The sequence below is a fragment of the Camelus dromedarius genome, chromosome 13, assembly GCF_036321535.1.
Source record: "Camelus dromedarius isolate mCamDro1 chromosome 13, mCamDro1.pat, whole genome shotgun sequence".
In the NCBI taxonomy this organism is placed as follows: domain Eukaryota; kingdom Metazoa; phylum Chordata; class Mammalia; order Artiodactyla; family Camelidae; genus Camelus; species Camelus dromedarius.
Window position 1 is genome coordinate 54,117,026 of NC_087448.1, and position 26,897 is coordinate 54,143,922.

The window sequence follows — 26,897 nt, forward strand, 5'->3', positions numbered from 1 at the left end:
TGTGACTGTCACCACAGCTCTCATTTTGCCTAGATTTACAGTTTGAATTTCCACCCCAAGTACAGTCTGGGAAACCCCAAACTGAAGACTTGTGTTCTGGTGGGGGAAACATCTCAGGTATACATAAGAATTCATCCCTCCCCAGGCCAGTATTTGTGCCACACAAAAGCAAGTTCAAATTTAATGGCTCCTTATATATCCTCAGTGGTCAATTCTGTACTGAACTGAAGGCTTGGCTTTTGTCTTTATTAGTTATCTTTGGCTATATGTTATCAATTATTTACTGAGTATTTAAATATTTTTGCATTTACACTGCAGAAAGGCAAAGCAACTATTTTCTTATAATGATGTGCTAACTTGGCAAAGTTACAGTTCCCAGTTATTCAATTAAACATTAATCGAGGTGTTGCTATGAAGGGATTTTGCAGATATGATTGAGGTCCCTAATCAACTAACTTTAAATAAGGAAGATTATCCTGGATAATCTGGTGGGCCTCACTCACTCAGTGAGAAGGCTTAAAAGCAAGACTGAGGCAGAGAAAGAAGACGTTTCACCTGTGGATAACAGCGTATGCCCTGAACGTCCCTTTTTGACAGCCTGTTTTATGGATTTTGGACTTGCTGAGCCAGTCCCCACAATCATATAAGCCAATTCCTTGTAAAAAATCTCTTAATGTACATACCTACTACTAGTTCTGCTTCTCTGGTTAAATCCTGAACTAATACAATGATCACAGGACCACACAATTGTTTTTCTTTACAAGGGAATTACCAACAACACGCAAAAAAATTGTGAATTAAAAAAATCTTCCTTATTAGAGGACAAAAGTTTGTTTAGACTTAGAACCATTTTGTGTGTAGCTCGTTACACGGCTCAATCTTGACTACAGATATTTAAATAGTACTACTTTCAAAAATTTTAGTATAATCTGATTCATATTTACATCGTACTAATTTTATAACTTTAAGAAACTAGTATTTTCCTCAATTACCATGTAATATACATTCTTACTGAATGTTTAAAATGTATAACCTTTGCGCTCTTTAACAGAAAAATATATTTCTTTTAAAACAACCATACTTCATACTTCCAAAGTCTGTCCATTAAGTTCTTTAAGGAACACACTTTGGTATTTACAAAGAGACTGATGACTTTCCTTGGCAAGCTCATTGAGCTGAATTTCTGCATATAACTAAAGGAAAATACCTGCGTTTACAGTAACATATGAGACAAGTTTCCTTATCTATTTTCAGATTGAATCTTCATATTTAATTCTTGTCTCTTGAGAGATATCCATAAAGCAATGTCCACAAATCTATTTGATTCAACAGGTAAGAAAAGAAATATTGATTGGATCCAGAAATCTGACTTCTAATCTTAACTTTCCCACTAACAACTGTGTAATGATGGGGGAATTCACTTAAACTTTCTGAGCCTACTGCCTTATTCAGTAACAAAGTTATTCAATTCAGTGACTACCAGAAGCCAAGCAATTGCTAGACACTAGATATGTAACAATGAATAGAAAGAAGACAGTCCATGCCTTCAGAGGCTTAAAGTCTGGAAAGGTGGGGAGTTTAGGCTAAATTACCTTTAAATCCTGTGCTCCAGAGTTAGCATTCCATGATTTGGATGGGATTGCATTCATAGTTTGTGTCCTGCAACCAACACAACAATGATTTCCAAATGATCTAGAAAAAGTGGTGAAGTATTAAATATTTCCCATGTGGACATTGGTAAAATAACTTTTTAAATCAGAAGCAGATTTGGTATTTTTATTCAGAGTGTGATTCAATTACAGAATGAAGCAGTTTTTAGCATTATGAAATCCAATGTTTAAAAATCTTTCTTCCTTGCAATTTTGTTTATTACAATTTTATAATCCTGAAAAGACTCTCTTATCTGAAGCTTTTCACGCATTCAGGTATTTTGCATGATGTCTGATGTGATCAGTAATAAAGGTTGCAATGAAGTAGTAGCTGTGATCATAACCCTAGAAGACAAAATAGAGAGATATTAATCTATTCAGATACATCAATATTAGGGACATTAAATATATCTTTCATGTCACTTAATTTGCTTGTAAATAATCAAACTATCACAATATAAGAAAGGTTCATAATCAAAGTAAAGTATATTACACTTCTACTTCAATATTCTCACTAAAAAATGAGTAGCAAAAGTGTGAGTAAAAATGAAACATTCTGCATAGCCTAGTTTCTAGATGCTGCCATTTATATGCAAAGAGAAGAAACAACACATTAATTAAATGTACAGAGTAAATGTGGTTATATCAACAAGGACTAAAAGACTCAGAATTTAGAGAGCTTAGAAATATGGGCAAGAAGTTTCAATTCACTCGAGATGCACTGACATCAAGAGAATGTTAAAATACAAAATAAGCACAAATAAACAATACAGAGACAGAACATGAGAACGCGCAAATGCTCTATTACTGGGAAGTTAAATACAGCCATCATAAATCATGTTAAGAATTTGACCTCCTGCATAGGAAAAGCATATCATGTCTCCATCTGAGGAAAAAAGAGTAATTCATTAAACCCTGGCACCCCTCAGCAATATACCAAACTGGATAAAAAGTCAGTAAACTTTCAAAAACTACCATGAAGCAGAGAAAAATGTAACGTGCCAAGCAGTTGAGCTGAAACAAATCTCTATCTGGTCAGTTAAAACCACTGATAGGTAATCAGTGGTAAATGGAGAGGCAGTCCTTCCTTGGAATGTCCTCTGTGTACAAAATACGTAGCTTTCAAAAGAAAAAGAAAAGAAAAATAGGGTGGAAAAACTTAAGAGTGTTAAACACCAGAAAATTTGGGGGATAGTCCTCACCCTGCCAAAACAAAAGCAATATAATAAAATGAGAAAGATAAAAGTCTAAGAAAGATTTTTGCTTTTAACTTAATCTAGTGAATAGTCTCAGGAAATAATTTTTCTAAGCACGTAAGAAACAAAAATAGACCTAATAAAAATATGACATGGGTTTCAGAGAACAAGGCAATGTTCTCAGTCTCTTACTTCCAGGGGTATGCAATGTACATCTTGAGAACAGCAGTTAATAAAGAGTTCTAGTTTAAAGCCATCAAAGTAACTCAAAAGCAACCTGGCTTCTATTTTCAGTGGCCAGACTATAGAAGTAACTGATAGGAATGCTATCAGTTATTAAGGTTAAGTCTTGGAATTACTTGGTTTCATATCTCTCAGTGATTAGACCAGTCTCAGTTAACTAGCTAAATTTAGAGATGAAGGGCAGTTTTTTACATAAATAACGTTAAAGGAAAGCATTTTCCATCCATGCAACTTTTGAATTTTTAAAAGGTTTAACATATCCGTGATTTTCAGGCCACAAAACCTGTGAAATATAGTACCAAGTAGTACCTGTCTTTTTTCACAGATGAAAAGATGGATATGACTGAAAATAGGTATAGATGCAAGGAAACAGACACCTCAAAACACTCATGTTAACAAAAATCCTAATGTGACTTAAGTATGCTGTATTTTTATGCTGAATTTCACTTATCTTCAGCCAAGCCTTGCACCGTTTCAGGCACACAGTGGTTCGCCACCATGATTACTATTGTTATTATTTATTATTATTATATTAGGGAAGTCCCAGAGCAAACCAAAGTGACAATTTCGAGCTCTCAGGAGTGTATTGCAAGATAACAACGTATTCTATCTAACATACAAACCAAATGTCCTTAACTTCCATAATGATACTTAACTGAAGATCTACCTACACGAGAACATAGAAAATGCCTGTCATGAGGGACCAAGAAAGATTTTTTAAAATGTTAACATAAGGGCCAGAGAACACGTCAGAATCAATGGCATTCTGGTAGATAGAAGATGCTTGTATCATTAGAACCGGTTGTGTCATTCTTGACTAGTTTCAAGCTCTGTTTTGCAAGATTATTAAATGGGGGTGGTTCCTTTCATCAAATTCTTTTGAGTTGGTTTGTACATCAAACAGCTTGTGTGATTATGTGACACTCGAAAGGGCTGTCTTTTCCTCTTCTACCTCACACTTTTAATGGAAAAATTCTTGGGAGCAAACCTCTGACTCTCAGAGTATAAAAATAAATGAACACATTCTTTCATTCTTTGCTCAACTCTCAAAGAAGCAGCAGTGCTCCAGTAGCTACGATGAACATTTATTCTAACAGGCAGTGTTCCCTATGTATTTTCCTGACCTAATTAGCAAAGCTCAGAAATGACTTCCCGAGTTGTTAAGTCTCCTCAGAGGACAAAGAAGAAGACTGCTGAAAGGTAACTCACTTGTTTTGCACAGAGGCCAAAACTACTTCTGAATCTTCAAAAAGGGCCTGAGACTTGAGGAGGTACTATGGCCTTGCTTCAGTGTTGTTTCTGAAAGTTTCTACTAGGTCACTGAAATTTTCTTCTTCACTATGTTACTTCAATAACTGATAAGACATACTAGGCCTTCCCTCTTCAGACTAAGACTTGACCTGTATATACCAGCTACCAGAATTCTGCTACCTTGTGCATTTTCAACTTCAGATTCACTGAAGCCAAAAAAGAAAAAGTATGAGGTAAAAAGCCAAATAAATATCCGTAAGCACTACCCTTCCCTCTCCATTTTTTTGACAGTTGACAGAGTATAAATATAGATTGTGAGCATTTAATGCCATTAAAAAGAGGAAAATAAATGAAGTTGGGTAAACCATGACTGTAATAATCTTCTTTCTTCCTTTTTAGATCACTTATTTATATTTATCCCTTATTATTTTCAGCTTATTTAATCCTTCAAAGCTCCCATTTCATAAAGAAATACAGATAAACTGTACTAATAATCAAATGACAAAGCAGATGATAAGACCCTCAGACCTGAGGTAATCTGAAGTCAGTGAAGTTGGCTTGAAAATCTGAAAGTAGCCCCTCTGAAGTCGCTACCCCAGCATGTCCATTCAGTGGCCCATTCAGTTACAACAAACCTAAACATGACCTGCTTCAGACCGTAGTTCACTCTTAACCTGACCATGCTGGAAGGAGAGTGAACGGGAAATTTTGCCTGAGCTACAGGTTGTGACTGATGATGTCAATACCTTCTTACTTTTTTTTTTAGAAGAATTGAATGCTTTGTCTTGACTCTTCATTAAGTACAGACAACTATGTTTTTCAGTTGCTTAGGAAATAGGCATTTTAGAAAGAAGTAAGTTGACCTGAATTTCATCAGTGTTCTAATTATAATGTTTTTACAAACAACTCCAGAGATTTTTTCAGTCTTTGTAGGCAGGATCAAATTTTGTTGTTGCTAGCAACAACAGAATTTCCTGGCACAGACTCAGGGGAAGCAGAAGAGGCATCCAATATCACTAGTGCCAAGAAGTTAAAGTCATTTGGGAAAAGAAAACATGGTTTGTTACATCACTTATAGCTATAGTTAATATAGTTAAACACACTACTATCCTTATAATCAAATATCTCACAGTTGATGGTTGATCTAAAACATGTAAGTCTGATGATACATGTTCAAATTAACATAAAAAATTCTATTTCTAAAGGATAGATACTCACAAACAAGGCATATAAAATGTACTAGTTTCTGACATATTTTTGCACATGATATATGTATTGCTTATGTGTTAAAAATCTCAAGATTGCTAAGATCTGCTGCATGAGTCAGACAAGTAGCAGATCATGCACCATTTCTTCTTGTGTTAGCTCTAATTCTGTCCCTTTGCTCCTCAAGAGTACCGCTTCCCAACCATTGCTCGGGAATGGTTAGACAGACAACAGGAGGACAGTATTTGCAGTATTTGCTTCCAGTCCTGGTTGCACCATAAACTAGCTGTGTGACCTTGGTAGGTTACTTTTCTGAGCCTGTCTCATCTGTAAAACAGATGGCCAGGAAGCATATGTTGAAACCCACAATGAATGTCCTACTTAATGTGAAATACTGAAAGCTTTTTCTCTAAGATCAGGAATAAGACAAGGATGCCCACTTTCTCCACTTCTATTCAACGTAGCACTGGCAGTTCTAGCTAGAGCAATTTATAAGAAAAATAAAGGAATCCAAATTGGAAAGGAAGCGGTAAAATTATCTCTGTTCATAGATAATATGATCTTATATATAGAAAATCCTAAAGATTCTAAAAATAAACTGTTAAAGCCAATAATTCACCAAAATATCAGGATACAAAGTCAACACACAAAAAAATCAGTTGCATTTCTATATACTAAAAATGAATAATCTGAAAAAGAAATTATGAAAATTTACAACAGCATCAGAAAGAGTAAAATACTTAGGAATTAACCAAGGAGGTGAACTACTTGTACAAATAAAATTATAAATCATTGCCAAAAGAAATTAAAGGCACAAATAAGTGGAAACACATTGCATGTTCATGGAATGTTAAGGTGTTAAGACTACCCAAAGCAATCTATAGATTCACTGCAATGCCTATCAAAATCCCAATGACAATTTTTGCAGAAATAGAAAAAAAAAATCCTAAAATTCATATGGAATCTCAAAGGATCCAAATAGCCAAAACAATCTTAAAAAAAGAAGAAAACCCCCCTGAGATCTCACACTTCCAGATTTTAAAATTTTCTACAAAGTTACAGTAATCAAAAAGTGTGGTACTGGTATAAAGACGATATACAGACCAATGGAATAGAATAGAGAGCCCATAAATAAACTCTGAAATACATGGTCAAATGATTTTTGACAAGAGTGTCAAGACCATTCAATGGTGAAAGGATAGTCTTTTCGTAACTAATGCTGAGAAAACTAGACATGAGATATCCACGTGCAAAAAACTGGTTAGATCCTATCTAACACCATATACAAAAATTAACTCAAACTGTATCAAAGACCTAAATGTAGGTCCTTTAACTATAAAACTCTTAGAAGAAAACATAGGGCAAAAACTCCATGACAATGGACTTCCCAACCATTTCTTGGATATGACACCAAAGGTACATGCGACAAAATACAACAGTCAAAATGGACTTTATGAACTATACGGATTTCATATGAACTTTATGAATATTAAAATATTTTGTGCATCAAAATACAACACCCACAGAGTACAAAGGCAACCCACAAAATGGGAGAAAATTATTTGCAAATCATTTATCTGATAAGGAATTTATATCCAGAATACATAGAGAACTGATAAAACTCAATACAAAAAGCATTCAACACAAAAAGCAACTCAGTGCAAAAATGGACAAAAGACTTTCTCAAAAGATATACAAATGGCCAATAAGTACATGAAAAGATGCTCAGCATCAGTAATCATTAGGGAAATAGAAATCAAAATCACACTACCACTTCATACCCATTAGGATGGCTACTATTCCCCCCTCCCAACAACAAAAAAAACCCCAAAAAAACAAAAAAAGGAAAGAACAAAGAAAGTGTTAGGGAGGACGTGGAGACATCAGAAATTGAAACCCTTGTACACTGCTGATGGGAATGTAAAATGGTATGTATACCTGCTATGGAAAACAGTATGGAGTTTCCTCAAAAAATTAAAAATAGAATTACCATATGATCCAGCAATTCCACTTCTGCATATATAACCAAAAGAACTAAAAGCAGAATCTTGAAGAGATGTTTGTACATCCATGTTTATAGCAGCATTATTCACAACAGCTAAGACTTGGAAGCAACCTATGTGTCCATTGGCAGACGAATGGATAAGCAAAATTTGGTGCATACACACGATGAAATACTATTCAGCCTTAAAAAGGAAGGAAATTCTGACACATGATAAAATGGATGAACCTTAAGAGAACTATGCTAAGTGAAATAAGCTAGTCACAAAAAGACAAATGCTATACGATTCCACCTATATGAGATACTCAGAGTAGACAATCATAGAGACAGAAAGTAAAATGGTTGTTGCCAAGGGCTGGGGGCAGGGAGAAATGGGGAGTTAAGGTTTAATGGGTACAGCATTTCAGTTTTGCAAGATGAAAAGAATCGTGTGGAGATGAATTCTGAGGCTAAGTTATGTACATAAAATGAAGAGGAATTAAGGTAGAACCTTGTCCTTTTATTTTACCACAACAATAGCTGCATGTGTAAAGATATATAAAAGCCTTCCTATTTCTGTGGAATTCGGTCTCAGATATCATTAACTTAGTAAGGAGGCTTTCACTTAAAGCGTCTTATTATAATTAAAAAATGTCTTGTGCTTGCTTCCACACACATATACTAAAACTGGAAGGACAGAAGATTAGCATGGCCCCTGTGTCAGGGTGACACACAAATTCATGAAGTATTCCTTATTTTTAAAAGAAAAAAAATTTACTTCAAATTCTAAAATAAAATAAAGAAAGTATAGTGGAATCTTGCTTTTTTATAGTTAATTTAGAACAAGTTAAGGTTTCCTAGTACTTACCTCTTGTAATCTAAAAACAACAGGGATTTTCTTTTCTGTACAGGCAGCTATGAAGTTATCTGGTAGTAACTGTCCATCTGAAAGAAACTGGTCATCTTTTCCTTGATCAATTAGTATATCCAGCTGAGAGCCTGGATAGGACTTCACAAGGTGGGTAGCATCATAAGCCTATGAGAAGAGGAGAAATAATAATAAATAAGTTTGAAGGTCCCCAGAAAGATATTCTTCAGAATATCCTATACTAGAACCAAATAGAAATTTAAAGTCATTTAACCTCTAAGGCCTATTAAATTGGAAATATGCTTTTAAGTTGGCTTGCCTGATTTTTATCTATAAAGTCTTCAGAATTCTATTCTCAATTATAGTCTCTTCCTTATTTTCAAGCAGTCCTAGGGCAATGGCAAGAATTTTATCTTTCAAACATTCTTCATAGTATAGCTTTATTTTCCTCTAAACCTTTAATCTTAATCACCTTTCAAAGCCACTTGGAGAAAGATGATCTAAACAAGATTCCTTTACAGGCTACCTCTCCCCAACTTATTTCTCCCAATCATTTGGTTTTTTACTCAACTCTTCTATTAGACCATAAGCCCCCTGTGAACAGGGCAGGTCATCAACTTCATGACATAAGATCTCAAAACTCCACACAGGTTCCACACATGGTGAGGACTCAAGACACTGATGTATGCAAAGTGAATGCACTGGTCTCAAAGTAACTAACGGTAATAACTTTCAACATTTTTTCAATATAATGAAAATCTAAGCCAAAGCAAAACAAAACTTTATTCTAGTGACTAAAAGATTAACCTTCCAATTTGTTAGGATTTCAAAGACCAAACTTAAATAAAATAGGGGTCCATGTGTGAATGACTTTGAACAAATAAATAGCACTAAGATAAAAAAGTTCTTTTCTTCCCCCACTCAAGTATTTTCTACTTGTTAACATGCACATGATGATGAGTTCATTTGCAAAATATTCAAACTCTTGATGGAGTTTGCAAATAGCCCATTTCTGCATAAGAGCAAAATGAGTCTCAGGAAAAAGGGCCATTTTTATTTTCATTTAGAAACATCTGCTTCGATGCTTGAAAAAGCAATCTTGCTGTTGGAAATACTCTCATAAATGTACATTACATACACAATATCTATTTGTAAAGGCTTTTAAGTCTGGAATTTAAAATCCAAATTTGAGAGATGTTAGATTTTGAAACAGATATATAAAATAAAAAGACAGGCTTTGTGGTTTTTATCATACAATTGAGCACATAATTAATAAGAGGTAAGTCTAAATTTAGTAATATGGTTTTTTTTGAAAATAAACATATAAATTAATCATTAGCAGAAAAAAAAAGGTAGCCTCAGAATATTTGCCATAGTTCAATACAATTTAAAAATCATTCCTTGTTATTATTGTTATTTGTGTATACTTCTGCTATTTATTTTTAGCTCTGGATCCTGAACTTGAGTGAACTAGGAGTATGTCTGTAGTGCATAGCTTTTCAACAAATTTGAAAACTTAAGAATGAGTATTAAGACAGCTGTCCAGTACCTACCTTCCATTTACTTTCATCTGTTCCCAAATATCCACTAAAGGCTTTTTTGCCCCAAGGACAGAGCACTGGGTTGCAAATTGGAGCAAATGCTGACACAGACTTCAGAAACAAAAAAGAATTTAAAAACAAGTTATATTTTGCTAAATCAAATATGAACAGATATTTGCAACTTGCTTCAAAACTTTGACCTGCCATAAAAATCCCTGTGAACAATTTTCCTTTTGCTATATTATGGGCTTAGATTGTACATCTCTCCAAGATACCACATCCTTTATGTGCTCTATTAAAAGAGCTAATAAAATATAAATGCTAAAATAGCATAAAATAATACATTATGTTTTCATTAAAAAAGGCACAAATGGAGTTTTATGTTCAGAGTTTCTACTCATTTTTTCCACTTAAAATTAATGAGTAGCAATATAAAATAGTTCATGCCTACCTTTATGAACATGTTCTTAAATTTGAGACATATTATTTTTCTTAAATGGTGCCAAGAAAGCACTGAGCAATGCCCTTAAATATGGCAGACTTTTTACACCATATAATTGTGTTCTGTGATGTTTTTCACTGGCGAAGGTGAAGAGATGGAATCTCTCAGTTTGAGTGCTTATCAATGTATATGTTTATCAATGTCTACTAGCTTCTTTAAAGGATAAACAATTTAACTAAATTTGATTTTCTCCCTCAAACACAATAAACTGATTGCCTTATGTACAAAAAAGGGAAAATACATCCTTATTTAAAAAACCCACTGTCATGCCATGAATTAGTTCAACTTTACAATAAAAAAGCTTACCAAAAGGAAAATATTTGATGTCACAATAAGAAACTGCCATGAGAAAATTTTTTTTTTGAGAAATATTTTCATATTTCTTAGTAGCACACCTTAAATGATTAAGGAGTCCTTCTTAAGGAAGCAAATGAATTAAACAAATCTTGAGGTTTCTGATAGGCTTACGATTTTTAAGACAAAAGCAATCTTAAGATGATCATTGCTCCAACATTTCCTTTTTCAACACAATGATATGCTTGCTGCTGTGCTTAGTATGACATTCTACATATGGTGGTTGTTCTAACTTGGCTCATTTAAACAAACAAACAAAAAGTGGACCCACAAAGTTTCAAATAAATGAGTGCAGAGGCTGAGAGTGATATTTTTCAATCAAGCTCCATTCCAATTTTTACCAAAGGCACTGAGAACAGGGAATTCTTAAACTTTTACAAATAATGAGTATCTTCTTCTACCTCAGAAAAATCAAACTTTGGAAAAGATATTCCTCGTAAAAAATGTAAGTAAATGATAATATACTGCAACAATAACAGCCAAAAATAATCTTTAGGGAAAGAAAAAGCCTAGAAAACTATAGTTTGAATACAAGCAATGAAAATTATTTACGATACTTCTAGCAGACCAACAAGAAACCACTAGGACAGAATTCCTACACTTCTGATTCTGGTGTATAAGCCGTGTAGTCAAATTTATTACTCTTCTCTTACAATTCCTTGAAATTCCTAACACTAGAAAAGTTTAGTCTCAATACTAAAACAACGGTATTTTAATTTCAATCTTTTAAAGCTCCTAATACTATACTATTCAAGAGAAATATCTGTCGCTAGAAGCTTAGGTAATCTTACTTTATATTTTCCAGGATTCTTCAAAGTACAAATTAGAGCTCCATGGCCTCCCATTGAGTGGCCAAAAATAGACATCCTTTGGGGGTCAACTGGAAAATTGGCATTTATGAGTTGAGGAAGCTGAAGAGAATTTAATAGTGGGACAAAAGATATGAGAGAAGTTTAGGCTTTTTCAAAGTTATGTAAAAAAAATTACACAATCAGTACTTCCAAATCACAGTTTTAAACTATAGTAAAGATTAAAAAAATATGTCAGGTAAACAATGGTTATAATATATCACTTAAGAATATATGGTACTTCCTCTTTAGAAAGCAACTTTAAGAAAATGATGCAGAAAGACACTTTACAATGTTCTAAAAACTTCTGATCTAATAATTTCACTTCCTGGAATCTATTCTAAGGGAAAAGTCCTTAGGAAGAAAAATTATATGCAAAGATAAACAATGCATAATACTTATTATGCTAAAAATATGTAAATATATAAATAACCTGCATTAGAAAAAAGTAAATCAAGGCATATGACAGAATATTATACAATTATTTAAATTATATGACAAGTAGATCAGAATATTAGAAATATTTTATACAACTAAAGAAAAAAAGAGCAAGATAAAAAATATTTTACAATTGTATGAAAACTAGTTATAAAAAAGTCCAGAATATACCAAAATATAGTTGTTGAGATTACAGAATGATGGGTGCTTAAAATTTTATACTATTGTTTCTGAGTTTTTATGATGTGCACGTTAACAATTAATAAAATTTAGAAAAATGCATAAGGTGCACATAAATATTATTAACAGAAGCAGTGCTTTACCACTTTTCCCTTCTGATTATGGTTAATCACTACAAAATATGTCTGACTGAACCAGCTGCCAGAGAAACACGAAGTTTTTCATATACTATTTTCTCTGCATAACCTGGGACGTGTATACAGGAATGTATATAATCATTAAACTCTTTACAATTGTACTTAATGTTAATTTAAATTGCAGTAAATAGGCTTATAGTACTAGTAAACTTTGGAATTTTTACTAAGATGATTAATAAATATGTACCAAATAGATTCAACAATACCACACCCTAGTTTAAAATTCTCAGAACTGGAAGGACCTCTGTGTCCAAAATCAAACTTTGGCAGTCATCAATTAATAATCACACTATAAATTAAATTACCTCCTCTGTTATATAAGAGTACATTCTGTAGTTAGTTTTCCAAGGATCTTCAGTGGCATCCACATAAAACCCAGCACCAGTGCCAAAGTCCCAGCTGTCATCTTCTCCTTTAATATTGCAGCCACCTATCAAGGAAAAATTTTGTGGTTTTATCTACTCCATAGTAATGGCCCATGTTTAATAACACACTTTGAAATGAATCTCGAAGTTCATTTGCATTAGAGCTGTTCACCAAATATGTGGGCTCTCTGCCTTTAAGCACATACTTCCTGCCCCCTTGAGTGGGGCCATGTAACTAGTTCTAGCCCATGAGGCAAGAGAAAGAATGCCCTTCCAGGCTGGGGGATTCTCTGACAGCATAAGGCACACTGGCTTTGCTGAGGAGGCTCCCTCCTGTGTATTCTGAACATAACCTCCCTCACTTGGTTTTTACCTGTCAAAGGGCTTGTATCCTTTTTTTTTCTTTCAGAAATGTATTGACATTCCTTCTCTGATGACTCTCCCCATTACCCATACTCCTTTTCTTCTCTTTACCACTATGACCTTAGAAGGGAAGCAGGACAAATGCTTATGTTCAATTCACGACCTTGAACTGAAAATGTTTCCTTATGTACTTTGGAATCATTCCATCATGTTTCCCTTATTTACCTATCCCTCAGTGGGGTTTTCTTATATTCTTTTAAAAAATTTATTATGTTTTATTTTACACACTTGCATGTAGTTAAAAAGCCAACCACTAGAATTTTGAATGAAATTACAGTAATATGTAATTTGAGGGAAATGACCTCTTTATAATAGTGTCTACTCATACAGGAACATGGCATTTTTCTATTTATTAAAGTCTTCATTTATAATTGTTAGTGAATTTTATGGCTTTTAAAATAAATGTTCATATTTTCAGGTTTATTCCTAGGCATTTTATACTTTCAATGCTGTCTGGAATTAAATCTTTCATTACATTTCCTGCAAGAAGTCTTGCTTTTGTATAATATGGACTGTGAAAGGAAATGCACTATTTTCCAAGGCCAGCCATTTAATGTCCAGATAGTTTTAGGTACCATTTAAATTACATTTCCTGACACTTCTGGGTCATAAAACAAGTTTCAACTATCTGATGGACTGAATTCTCAAATATTTGATATTCTCATTTCTCTAATATAAACATTATTATCATTTACATTAAAATTAATACTTGTTTAACTGTATGACTGTTTGATGACTAACAGAAATGAGACAAGATAATTATCATGTGAGAAGACAGTTTACCCAAGAAACAGAAAAAATAATTTCCTATGCATTGTGGGTTATTTTGACACAAGTGCCAATATGATGTATCAATTGAGGGTCGCCCAACATGTTTTAAAGTGTCTTAATCTGCAAAATGAAAATAGCAAACTGTCCCCTTTCATAAGAGTGGCATTATGAATAAAATTCAGTGAGGAAAATGTATAGCATGGTATTTTAGAGTCATGATGTTGCTTGAAAGATTAACAAATAACAAAAATATAAAATGAATTGTACAGTGTATATAGTATGTCACTTATAGCTTAGTCTTAAAGATTTATATTTTTCCAAAGGATCTCTGGAACAAGAACACTTACGAGGGCTGGTATCTGGAGCTATAATGATGAGGCCATGTTCCGAGGCAGCTTGATGATAACCAGATTTTAATATAAAATTTTGTTCTGTGCAAGTTAAACCTGAAGATCAAAAATATTGTTATCTCATGTTATACTGTTATGGTTTATAAGATTTAACCTTTTTATAACACAGGAAAACAAGTTCACTAGTATTATTAAAAAGCTTTTTTTTTTTTTTAAGAAGTAATGCTGAAGAAGTCACTAAAGCTCCCCTTCTTATAAAATTTCTAACAGTATTTACCTTAGAACTGTCTTAGGTTAAATGCCCCCATAGCTGTCCTTTGAAAGTCACTCACTAAAATCTCAATTACTGGAATCCTTAGGGCCATGTGTTTGGGAATTCAGAATTTTTCAAACTGTAGAATGGCAATATGATGCATAAACCAAATGCTGTAACAATGCCAATGGTATGTTATCAAGCATGCTAATTAAACACGTTACTATTCCTGCATCAAAACACAAACATTCACAGTAAGTGAGATAATGTAGTCATCATAATACAGATAGTATTTTTATATACAAGTAGTTCTCAGCAATAAAATTTAGCCTAATCATCTTTATATTCTTCAGTATACTAAGAAGAGAATAATGGTCACCATATATTTTTCTTAAATTGAGTTTTAGCCCCAGTTTTTACAACCATTTCTGCCATTTTTTCCTAGCTCTGTGCTTTTCAGTCATGTGATAGAAGAGATGACTCAATTCTCTTACTACAAGAGTCTAATACTATAGTGACATGAGAATGGCCAAGAACAAACTGGCAAGAGATGTTTGCACTAAATACCACCTAACTCAATGGCTCTTTTCCAGGAGCCAATGCTAAATATCCTAATACATCTGATAATTAACAATGTCAAAGCTTACTGATATGCATGAAGCAATATGAATTAACTACAGAACACTTTAATAGTTTCTATTTATCCCCCAATAGCCAGCACAGAGACTTATGAAATGGTTGCCCAATAAAGATTTGTTAAATGAATCAATAACTATAAGATACAGAGATACAAGTATCATTGGATAAAATGTTGCAGGAGTTTATGGTTAAATAAATCATTAGGACAAGCATACTTTATATAGTTATGGCAAGAGAACAAGGTCCTTGTTTGTTCCCTCACAGAACATCTTCCAGAGATACTGGAGCCATATCATGGTGGAGAACTGGCCCAGATGCTGACAAAAGGTGAGCATTTTGCTGACCTTAACATAAACATATTCAAGGGAGGCAGGGTAGTAGTGTAGAAAGCATGAGTTTTGAATTTCAGACAGGTCTGGTTCTAAATGTCTCTCAGTCACTTACTAGCTAAACAAAATTATGCAAGTAACTTGAATATGCTGAACCTCAGCTCTTTCATTTGAAAAATAATGGGAATAATACTGCCATTTTTTACTCTTAAGGTGGCTGTGAGGATTAAAAGTGATAACACATAAGGAGCCCTGAAATGTATCTGGGACACAGTGCATAGTGTCTTGCACTTGAGAAATACAATCTATTTAGAGACCAGAAAAAAATTTGCTTTTTTTTTTTGGTTAGAACATAAATTTCTTGATTAAGATAGTAGGGAGTGAATTGTAGACTTATAGAAATGAAGATAATTCTCCTTTGTAGGATCACATTCAAGTATATGAAGATGGGTAGTAACTAATATCTACTTGATCAGCTCTACTTATTTTATATGAAGAGCTGGGGGGTTTTTTTTGATAACAACTTTACTGAGTTATAATTCAGATGCCATACAGTTCACCCATTTAAAGTGTTTGGGGCTTATTCTTGATGAAACATACATAAGGGAGGATTTATTAAATCAAAGTCATAAGAAGCAATTTTAAAGAAACACAAATAGAACTCTATGATGTAATTTGGTTCCTATGAGTTTCTTCCTATGTTTGCTTCTAAAGATGAAGTGCCAACATCTTGTGAAAGAAAAGTTAGCACAAGGTTCAAAATACTGGCAGCAAAACCTTACTCTCTCACAATCCATTCTACAGTCTTTAATGATCACCACCGACTAAGTAGCATTAGTGTTCTTTAGTGATGTTCTAGATTATTGCCAGAGAAGACCTGTGGAGTCCAAATAAAATATTCTAGAGAGCACCGTAAGAAGTTACTTGTCTGTGGTTTCTAATCAGCATATCACAGGTGTCCTAGTATTGTTCTATTTGAGTGGTAAATTCTCTAAGAAATGCTTGGGTAGGTACAAACTAAATAACTTTTCTAAGCTCTTGCCATTGAGTCTAGAACTTTATATTCTCAGCTAAATTACTTGGTCTAATTGAAAAAGAAGTAAAATAAATGTAATTCAGTAGGTCTGAAATTAGTCTCAGGATAAAGCAGTAGTAGACTATGACAGGCTCCTAAAGTCTTTTATAAATGATTCAGAAAGCACATCAGTAAGTCAAGACTGAAGAGTAAGATCAACTGGTTAAAAAGAAAAACAAACTCCTTTATGAACCAGGGCATAAAGCTTACCAGACAGCCAATACAGTGCAGGGCATTTTCCGGTTTCTGCCTTTGGTGGTAAATAGACAGCAAATTTCATTTTGCAGCTCAGTTCAACACTGTAATTTCAACAGCCACCAAAAAAACAAAAAACCCCCACAAAAACAAAAATAAAAAAAACCTCAGTAGTCAAGACATAAACATAAAATAAGTGATTTAACATTCAAAATAAGTGATTCCACCAACATTTAAGGATTGACTACATCTTAGCTCTTAAAGAAAGAACAGAGCCAGTTTAGCATACTGATCTATAAACCAACCTGAATCTATGCTGTGTATAGTATACAGTCATTCTGAGCAGTATGAATAAGAGAGTAAGTGTAATATCCTCAATGTAGCACTAATATTATTAAAAGAAAAACTGTTTCTGTTTCTAAAGAGATGTATGAAATAATAAATCAGCTTGCATAAAACGGCTACATATTTGCTCATGGGCACTGAAATGTACCACATCCTTGATTTGTTTTTTTATCACTAATGTTTTGTTATCTTCACTAATATCAAAACTAGGTAAAATAAAGTTGATAAAAAACACAGGTATTTTTCCATGTAAACAGTAATTCATGCAACAATGATCTTTTATGGGCTTATTTAAAGAGTCAAAGAGATGGAAGCAGAATGAGAGATATCTAAAACTGTATCTTCTTAGTAGTTACCTGTCATGTTCAAAAACTTTCTGCAATCCTCCAAAGCACTTGTTGCTGGAAATCTGTTTCAATGCCATTCTTCTCCTATTAGTGAAGATTAATCTCATTAATTTCTAGAGAATTAGTTCCTAAAAAATTGGAAACAAAACCTAACTCTTCAGATAAATTATCTGAACATACAACTGTTTTCCACCTTGAATTTTTTCACACTAATTTTCTCTGATAAATAATATTATGAAACTGACTAATTTTGATATGTGCATTTACACTTGTTACTCACTTTAGAAAACTTTAGTACTTTGGTATGTCATTACTAATTTAACAAGCTTTTTTGTGTGTGTCTGTGGACTGCCCCAAATTCTTTTTAGAAAGAGGCAGAAAATAAGTAAGTTATTAACTAATTACTTTAGCTTATAAGATTAAAAATTGTTAATATGTTACCTGTTAATTGTAACACAGGAGTCAGTGGTATGACTGATTATGGCTGACATTAAAATGGGAGGAAAATGATCTAACAATGATTTTGATAGTAATAACAGGTAACATTTATTTAACACTTACAGTATGATAGGCACTCTCCTATATGTTAAATCAGATCAAATTACTCATCCTAGGGAAGTTTTTCAGAGGAAGTGATAAACAACTTAGATCAACATTTCTCCTCTTAAAACAAACCAGTAAGTAAAACATAATGTTGTCCTAAGTGAATTAAAAGTGCAGTTTGCATGGGAAAATTTTCAAGTTTGGTAATTCTCTTCTCTCCAACACATCTTTAAAATTTTCATAAATAATTTTAAACTTAAATGTTAAAATACCTCACGTTATTCATTTTTAATAATAAATACCAAAAAAAAAAACCAACTGGAAAACTATCTTTACGGTAATTGCCTGTTGAACAAAGAGGAAATCAACGGATTCTGATTTGAATCTCTCAAAGGATTCTCTTTCCCTTTTTATTACAAATCAGTAAGCCATACACACTAAATAAAAAATCCTCTGATACCAGGAATAGCCATTACCACTCTGGTGGTCTTCTCAGTGAAATGTCCTACAGTATGCTGATCAGTGGTGGTGTGACAGTTACTCTAAAAAGATATGTAACAATTACCTTAGAAAGCTAATTTTGGAAATGTCTCTGCAAAATTCTAAATAAGATTAACTTCAATCCTACTTTTAGGTAATTGCTTCAATAAATTCAAATACTTAGCTGTGCACTGGAAATCTGGGATGTCAATCAGAAACTGTGACATCAGAGTCCCTACTCTGCTGCTATGCTCTCCTGCTTCCCTGAGGGTCTTTAACTACTCTTAGAAAAACTTTTTTTAGACATTTTAAGATTGCCTAATTTTATATGATTAGGGTATTACAATTACCCACAGAAATTACCTTCTATTCATAGGTTTATGCTTTTAATCTACAAAAGACCAATTTTTAAACAAACTGCCCACCAGATTTTATTAATTATTGAATGTTAATTTCAGCTACTCTTGTTCATGACACTGTCTTAAATAATGAATGAAAAGAGATAGATGCAAACTTTTAAAATATATATACATGAGACCAAGGAATAAAATTTATTTGCTAATTATTCTACAAGGAAATCCTATCTTTTTAAACCTAGCAAGGGCTGTCTGCTTTCCCAAAACATGATACACTGAGTACATATCTAGTACATAAGAGGTACCTAATAATTATTTGCTGAATTAATGAATGCATTTTAAAATCTCTACCTACCAGTTTTGTGAAAGTTTTAAAAATTAGCTTATTCTCTACCTCTATTGTTTTTATACTTTGTTATTCATACCTAGGCTACTTCCTCTGCTCTTTGAATGTTCCTTAATTAAAATTCAAAATCAAATACTTTCCACTTGGCCAGAGAAAACAAAGTTAAAATAATGTTTTTTAAGTTCGTAGAATGAATTTTAAAAAATAAAATAAAAGCTTTTAAAGATTTTTTTCCTTAATCACCCACTTTAGAAACTATCTTCAATTTTGAATCAAGAAAAGTTAGGCTCAAAAAATATGACATAAGCTAAGAACTAGATATGATATACTATGACAGATAAGATATGCTAGGTGACTACATTTGTCACTAAAATTTTTCTATGTGAAAAACAGCATATTTTAAACCAAGTTATTAGATTTTTCATTCAACTTTCAAAGTAACACATAAAAAATACTTTAATGTACCTGCCCAATTGCCACTTGCTTTTTTGACTGCACCAAAGGGAAGATGATCCTGAAAAAAATGCCAAATGGTTTACAAATGGACATACTTTTCACAACAAAGGTTATACAGACATGTACAGTCCACTACATATTCTCAACAGGGACATTTTCCTCTCTTGAGGTAGGCGACTCTGGGTAATGGCAACATGGAAAGGGCAGCTGATGGAATAGCACCACCACTTTACCTTGGTCCTTATCCAAGTAGCTCAATAGCTATTTTGCCACAAGGTCCAGGGTTTGGTTAAAAACTTTTGCTGGAATAAGATTCCCACGAAGAAAAAAATGTTTTCTTTTGACATAAATACAAAAAAAGTTTTGAAGTGTAATTTGAAAGTATGAGATATAGTCAACTGCTGAGAGTGAAGAAAATGGGAGTGGAGACTAGAAAAACAGAGAAAGATTAAAAAAAAAAACCCTGACCTATCCAGGTAAGAGTTGTAGGTCACATTTGTAATGCAGAGAGGATAAAGAAGGGAAGAGATGGACTAAAGGACTACTGAGCTGCCTGGCTAGAAAGTATGAACTGGTGAGAAAACTGACTGAACTTAAGAATGATGCTGAAGTGACTGATACACAGAGGAAAATAAACAGAAATGTATGTAGCAGTGCACACTAAGTCTGCACTACTTATTTGTCTGACAGATGTTTCATTTAGGTTCTAGAGCAGATTTTGTGGGAGAAATGCTGTTACAGAGTAGGACAGAATAACAACAAACCCCCAAACCCTTCAAAAAACTAAAAAACAATTTCACAGTGGCAGTTTTCCCAGAAAGTCAATGACATGGACATCAATATACTTCAGAAAAGAAAGGTTCTCTCAGTGCATGATACATGCCAGGCCAATCAGGTGTAAACTATTAAAGATAAAGGCATCTTTATTCACAAAGCATCCATTCCCCCCAAAACGTCAAAATGTCAAATCTTACTTTTCTTCCTTTTACTGATTGAAGCGAAATGTTATCTACCTCCAGAAATCTGTGTTCTTTTTATTTTACCCATTCTTCCTTCTTCCCATGAGTCTCAAAACTTTTCTATTTCTACCTGGGCTTTTATTCTCAATCTCTCAGACTCCTGGATTTTGATCCATTTCTCTATTTTCAATGTGTTCCATCCCACTGGCTCTTAACTACCTTTACAGGTCCCCTAACATCACGAGATTATGGTATTGCTGACAGTCACTCCTTTGTTCAAATCTTCTCCTCAGTGAAAACTCAGGATCTGGGTTCTTCTCTTCCTCTTTCCTTCTCCTCCCATCTATCCCCCTTTCCTTTTCTCTTCACAAACACTCTTTCCCTAACTCCCATTCCCTAAGTTTCAACTACATTTTCTGGATGAAAGAATCTAAATCTGCCTCTCTAGATTCAATCATTCTCAAGCATTGGTACCACAATTTAAATTTCTTGCTGGACTGTTCTAACAGGATATGCCACTGGCTACTAAAACTCAACACATCTAAAATTACACTTCTATCTCCCACATTCAAACCATTTTTCTATTCCTTTGCTTCTTTTTTCATCCATGCCTGCCTTGCCAAATCTACATCTGAAATGTCTGGAAGTTACCCTTTCCTTGAATTTCCACTGCCACCATGGAATTAAAACTTAGCTTCCTACTTTGTTTCCTTTTTGTATGTCCCACTAAAGCCAATCCTGCATGGAGGCCTAGGACTTTAATCCATTTAACTTACTGCCCAATGGATCCCTAACATGGCCTATTTAGAATTGTTACTCATTTACATTTATTTTTAATTTTACTTTTCAAAATTGCGATAAACGTGTAAAATTTACTGCCTTAACCATTTTTATGTGCATAATTCACTAGTGTTAAGTATATTCTGTCAGTTTAAAAATAGGGTTAGCTTGCCCACATTAACTAGCAGATGGGAAATGGTTGACCACCTCCACGATACTACTACAGATGCAGAGAGCTAATCCCATCAGCTGTCAGGCCAATAGTTGAAAACCATTAAGTCACTGAAATGGAAGATACTGTAATTAATTATATGATTTTTCCCCCAAGTTTGATGCCATTAAAATGTCACAAAACTGAAGCTATGAATTGACAAAAAGGATGAATAAAATTACATATTACTTCAGTCACATTTTTAACTCTGTACCAAGTATAATCGCTTTTGTTTCATAAAAATTTACCTATTGGAAGTGAAAAAAACATTCACATGAATGTTTTAATCCACCCTTGGGAAAAACGTAGCATCCATGAACTCCAAACTCCTTAACTTGGCTCTCAAAATTGTCTTCAATGGTCCCACAATGTTTTCCTGGACTCTTTTTCTATTATCTTAATTTAGTCAAACTCAATTATGTGTAATTCTAGTATAGCCTGGACGTTTCTACTTAGGGTGTCATGGTATAACGAGTTTACAGCAGGTTGTGGAGCCAGACCCTTCAGGTTCTAATCCTGGCTCCACCACGTACTGCTGCATGGTAGTACTTTGGTAGTGGGAGTGATGACTATGTCAACTTTCTATGCCTCGTTTCCCCGTCTGTAAAATGGGGAAATTAATACGATCCACCTGATAGGGTTGTTCCAGGACTAAGTCAATTCACGTGATCACGTACAGCACTGCTGGCAATGATACCCACACCGATGTTAGTTATTATTATTCCCGCAACCCCGAATGCCCTCCAGAGTCCGCTCAAATGCCATCCCCCGGACGACCCAGTCAGAGAAGACCTCTTGGCCCCTACAGAACTCTGACAGAGCATTTACAGCACGGTCAGACTTCGAAAGTGCTTGCAAGTGCGTCCGGAGACACAGGCTTCCCCAATCCCCGGCCTCCTGACCCACGGGCCCGCCGGCGGGGACCGCCAACGCTTTGGGGTCTGTTTTCTCCATCAGCTGGGCACACATCCACCTGACAGGAAGAGCCATGTGAACGTGGTGGGCACTTGGTAATCGAGCAGCTGCTCCGCAGAGACGGCACGCACGAGCGCCCCGGGTTCCACATTCTCAGCTCAGTGAGGAAAAGGATTTGGGACGAGGCGCCGCGCCCAACCCTCGGCCTCTAGCCACGGCCCGGATGCACTCGGGCCCGGGGCCGCCGTTTCCGTGCTCGCGCTCTCGCGACTCGCCGGGGGCCTCAGCTTCCGCCCCCACCGCCCGCGGCAGTGTCACCGTTGCAGCAGGAGAACTCGACGGGCCGAAGGCATCCGGGCCTCTGCCCTGATTCAGTCTTACCTCAGACCGCGGCTGGAAGAGGAACAGCAGCCGTAAGGGAAAGACGGGGCCTCAACATGGCCGCCGGTGCCGCCCCCTCGGCCCCGCCCGCCCTCGGGCCCGCGCGCTCTGGGATCCAAACGCCTGAGTCCCTTCTCAGCCCCGCCCTTCCACACCCCCGCCCCAGAGGCTCCGCCCCCACCGTCCCCGCCTCCTCCGTCTTCTCACGCCTCCTCGCAGCGCCATGTGGGCGGGTCCTCCTTTTCTTGACCCGCGACCCGCCGACGTCAAGGACTCGCTGGCCGTGCTGGCCCGGCTCTCTCTTTCCGGGGGACGCAAGATAAGGCCGAGGCTTGAGTAAACATGAGCTCTGGCCCCAATTAACTCGTGGAAAATGTTTCCACATAACCCTTTGAAGTTATTTAGAAACCACGGCATAATTTCAAGTCTCCCCACCCCTCCAAATCTTCCCGGTTCACTTACTTGGTAACTGGAGTTAAACACGAGTCTTTAAAAAATCTCCTGTGCTGGAAACGTAGGAGCTTCAGCGGTGTCCTCTTTTCTCCCTTCTTTCAAAGTTGGTTGAATTGGGTAGTATAGATGTTGGCTGATGGCTTACAGAAAATAGTTCCTTGACCTTTTGCTCCCTTTGCTTCCTTTAACCAAACTGATTGTGAGTGTACTTTGCCCGTAGAGAAAATTAAATCTGATTACCAAAAAAGCTTACTAAAATTTTAAATGAACAGCTCGACTAATTGTAAATGACGTTTTCTGAAAGATAGGGCTGGTTTCATGGGCATGCAACCTGTGCTGTAGAACAGGATCTCAGAAGGACCCTGCACTTGGTTTAACTCTTTCCTGTGCCACATTGTTAATAAACTTTGGAAGGGCCCCATATTTTCCTTTTACACTGGGCCTTGCAAATTATGTGGCGGATCTCGCTGAAAGGACTGGTAGGTGAAGTGGAACTGACGTTATAAATATACCACACAGAAGATTGCCTGTCAGAACCTGTCCTGTGGCCCAGGCCCATTTGGCCGTGGACTGAACTAATCTGTGAACTGAAACTGTGCAACTGTGGATCAATTGGTATGCAGTCTGGGGATAGTATTTATTTAATCAAAATAATGTTTTTATTCTGAGAAATTATTGAAATGAAAAATTTGTTTTACTTCCTACTGTTTTTTAATATAAATCACCAAAAAGGGAATTTTCTTCTGAGTTTCACAACTAGAACGCAATACCCAAGTTTGTAAGTTGTTTAGAACTGATAGGAAATATCTGTAAAAAGTTAAAGGTGTGTATTTAATACATTGATTGCTGTGGGGTACAGACTAGCCTAAGAACTGGGAGATGAAGTCTTTTACTGAAAGGTTCTTGTGTTAACACAGTGTGGTAATAACCAGAACTAAAATTTATTTTACATAACATGTAATTATAATAATTCCAATAAATTTATTTCTTCTTTAAAATTATAAATATAATTTTATAATATATAACTTGAAAAGACATATGTATGCACCCCCCCCATGTTCACTGCAGAATTATTTACAATTGCCACGACATAGAAACAACTTCAGTGTGCATTGATGGGTGATGGATGAAAAAAATACGAGATTTTATACATACATATAAATAATAGAATATTATTCAGCCTTAAAAAAGAAGAAAATCTTGTCATTTGGTACAAGATGAATAAACCCCAGGGCATTATACTAAGTGAGATAAATCAGACAGAGAAAGACAAGTACTGAATGATCTCATTTATGTGTAGGACCTAAAAAAAAAAAAGCACAAAACCGGAAGCTCATAAATACGGAAAACAGACTGGGCGGAAAGGTCCGGACTTCCAGTTATGAAATAAACGAGTCCTGGGTGATGGTTCAAGATGGCGATGTAGGGAGAGCCTGAACTCCCGTCCTCTCAGGGACGCACCAAGGCTGCAGCTACTTTTGGACAATTTACTCCGAAAAAGACCTGAAAACTAGCGGAGCAACTACTTTACATCTGCAAAGGGAGCACGTCAAAGCAGGTAGGAGAGGCCGAGCCAGAGTCTCAGCCATAAACCCCACCGCTGGCTCTCCGGGTCGCAGTCCCGGGGGCCCTGGCAAAACTGGAGCTTCTACCCGAGGAGCAAAGGGTTCGTCCACTGCTTCAGGCACCCCAAGTTTTGAGGCCTATATTTGAGAAATGAGCCCCCAAACACCTGGCTTTTAAAACTATGAGACTCAAAAGGCTGGAGGAGCTGAGAAGCGGCCCGTAAAGGGCTTACACACTCTACTCATCCTCCTCAGGGCTCAGGGCAGAAGCAGCCCAAACGTTTGAAAAGTGCCCAGACTTCATGTGAAAGAGGTTAATTTGCTCATCTTAAAACATCGCTGCCTGATAAGCTGTCGGTGGGGTGCTGGAGCGGTTCGGAACACTCCGGGGAAGGGGTGCTGGTGCGGCCATGTTCATGGTCTCCCTCCGCCTTGCTAAATCCGGAGGCTGCCGGTTTTTCTCATTTTGGACTTCTTTTTTCTTTTAACTTGGGGGTGCCCATTTTCGCGCTCTCCCTTTGACACACTCCACAATGCCAGTGTCTCCTGGAGGGGAGCTTTTACACACGTCTGGTGCCCTGGTTTTTGCAGCTGCAGCCCAAGGGGATACCCGGGCCCCGGGGCCAGAGCACCAGACTGGACCCCAGGGCACTGCTCACACCGCAGACTGAAACACAAACTACTCTTTCCGAGAAAGAGGCCAGCCTGCCATTCTGGGTGTCCTGTAGAGCTTTGGCTTAGGGGGCTGGCTACATTTCTGTTCTCATCCCTTTCTAAATATAGCACTATCTCCAAATTAATAGCACCTTCGCTGATTTCAAAGCTTCATAAAGTAAAAATTACATATTCCCAATTTCATGATTTCAGTTATTCATCCCACTTTTTAATTGATTTTAACTATTATTATATACAGTATTAATTCTATTAATAATACAAATATATATTTGAAAAGAACAAAAATATAGAATAGTTCAGTAAATTAAATCACCAATAAGCCTACTATTTAGAGAGAATGTAATTTCTCTGCTAGGCCATCTGATCATTTAAAGTTTGAAAACACTTTCCTGTAAAGCTTTTTGTGCCTGACAAATTTTTGGAAGCAGTAGTGAAACCTTTTTCACTTTCTAACATGATTATTTAGATTTTTAAATTCCTTTGAAGGTAAATTTTGATAACTTATGTTATCCAAAAAGGTAATCTATATGATCCAGATTTTATATTTTTTGTAGCATTTTCTCTTAAACCATAAAAATCTCCACACCTGCGGTTATCACACTTTCCCCTTGTTAGCGTTGAGTGTTGTGTTCTTTCTCTTTTTAGCTTGGCTTTTTCAATCAGGATTCTTTTTAGTTGGTCTTTCCAAAGAACAGTACTTAGATTTATGTATGAATTTTTAAAATGGAAATTTAAAATGTAGTCCTGCAAGAGGGAATACTGAGTGAACTGTTTTGAAGATTTTTACTACTCTTGAAATACACTGCCAAATTGCTTTCTAGAAAGTTTGTGAGACTCATGTGCAGTGTTTATCTTTAATTCTCCCTTTCACAAATTGGGTATAGTTGCTATTTATACCTCAATAAGATTGGAAAAAAATAAAAAAACAGACTAGGGTCATATTATTAATGCATTGTTTTAAAATTACTCCATATTTTCTTTTTGACAGTTGTATAGTGTTTCATTCTGTGGATGTAGTACGTTTTACGCAACTAATGCCTTATTGCTCTGGTTACCAGTGTGGCATAAAAACTACTCTAAAACTTAGTCATGTGAAATATCATTTTGTTGCACTCACTCTGTGGTTTAGAAATTCAGACAGAGCACAGTGGGGACGTCTTGTCTCTGATACATGATGTCTGGGGCCTCAGCTGTGGAGAACTAACCGCTGAGGTGACTTAATAACTGGGAA

At 35.6% G+C, this 26,897-nt stretch overlaps 1 protein-coding gene and 1 pseudogene across 2 annotated transcripts; one reads left to right on the forward strand and one right to left on the reverse strand.

Annotated features, from left to right (window-relative positions):
• Nucleotides 1-1,762: 1,762 nt before the first annotated feature.
• ESD (esterase D) lies at nucleotides 1,763-23,088 on the reverse strand. Of its 2 annotated transcripts, XM_031465997.2 has the most exons (10): nucleotides 22,974-23,088; nucleotides 19,737-19,785; nucleotides 17,556-17,630; nucleotides 16,870-16,958; nucleotides 14,361-14,459; nucleotides 12,760-12,884; nucleotides 11,583-11,702; nucleotides 9,948-10,046; nucleotides 8,395-8,562; nucleotides 1,763-1,994 (listed from the first exon to the last, which is right to left on the reverse strand). In XM_031465997.2, the coding sequence occupies exons 3-10, from the start codon at nucleotides 17,621-17,623 to the stop codon at nucleotides 1,914-1,916; spliced, it is 849 nt and encodes a 282-aa protein (XP_031321857.1). In that variant the 5' UTR covers nucleotides 17,624-17,630; nucleotides 19,737-19,785; nucleotides 22,974-23,088; the 3' UTR covers nucleotides 1,763-1,913. The 2 variants fall into 2 exon arrangements, with proteins under 2 accessions (XP_031321857.1, XP_064349228.1); XM_064493158.1 differs by lacking the exon at nucleotides 16,870-16,958.
• LOC116157309 (U6 spliceosomal RNA) lies at nucleotides 8,187-8,286 on the forward strand (annotated as a pseudogene).
• Nucleotides 23,089-26,897: the final 3,809 nt, after the last annotated feature.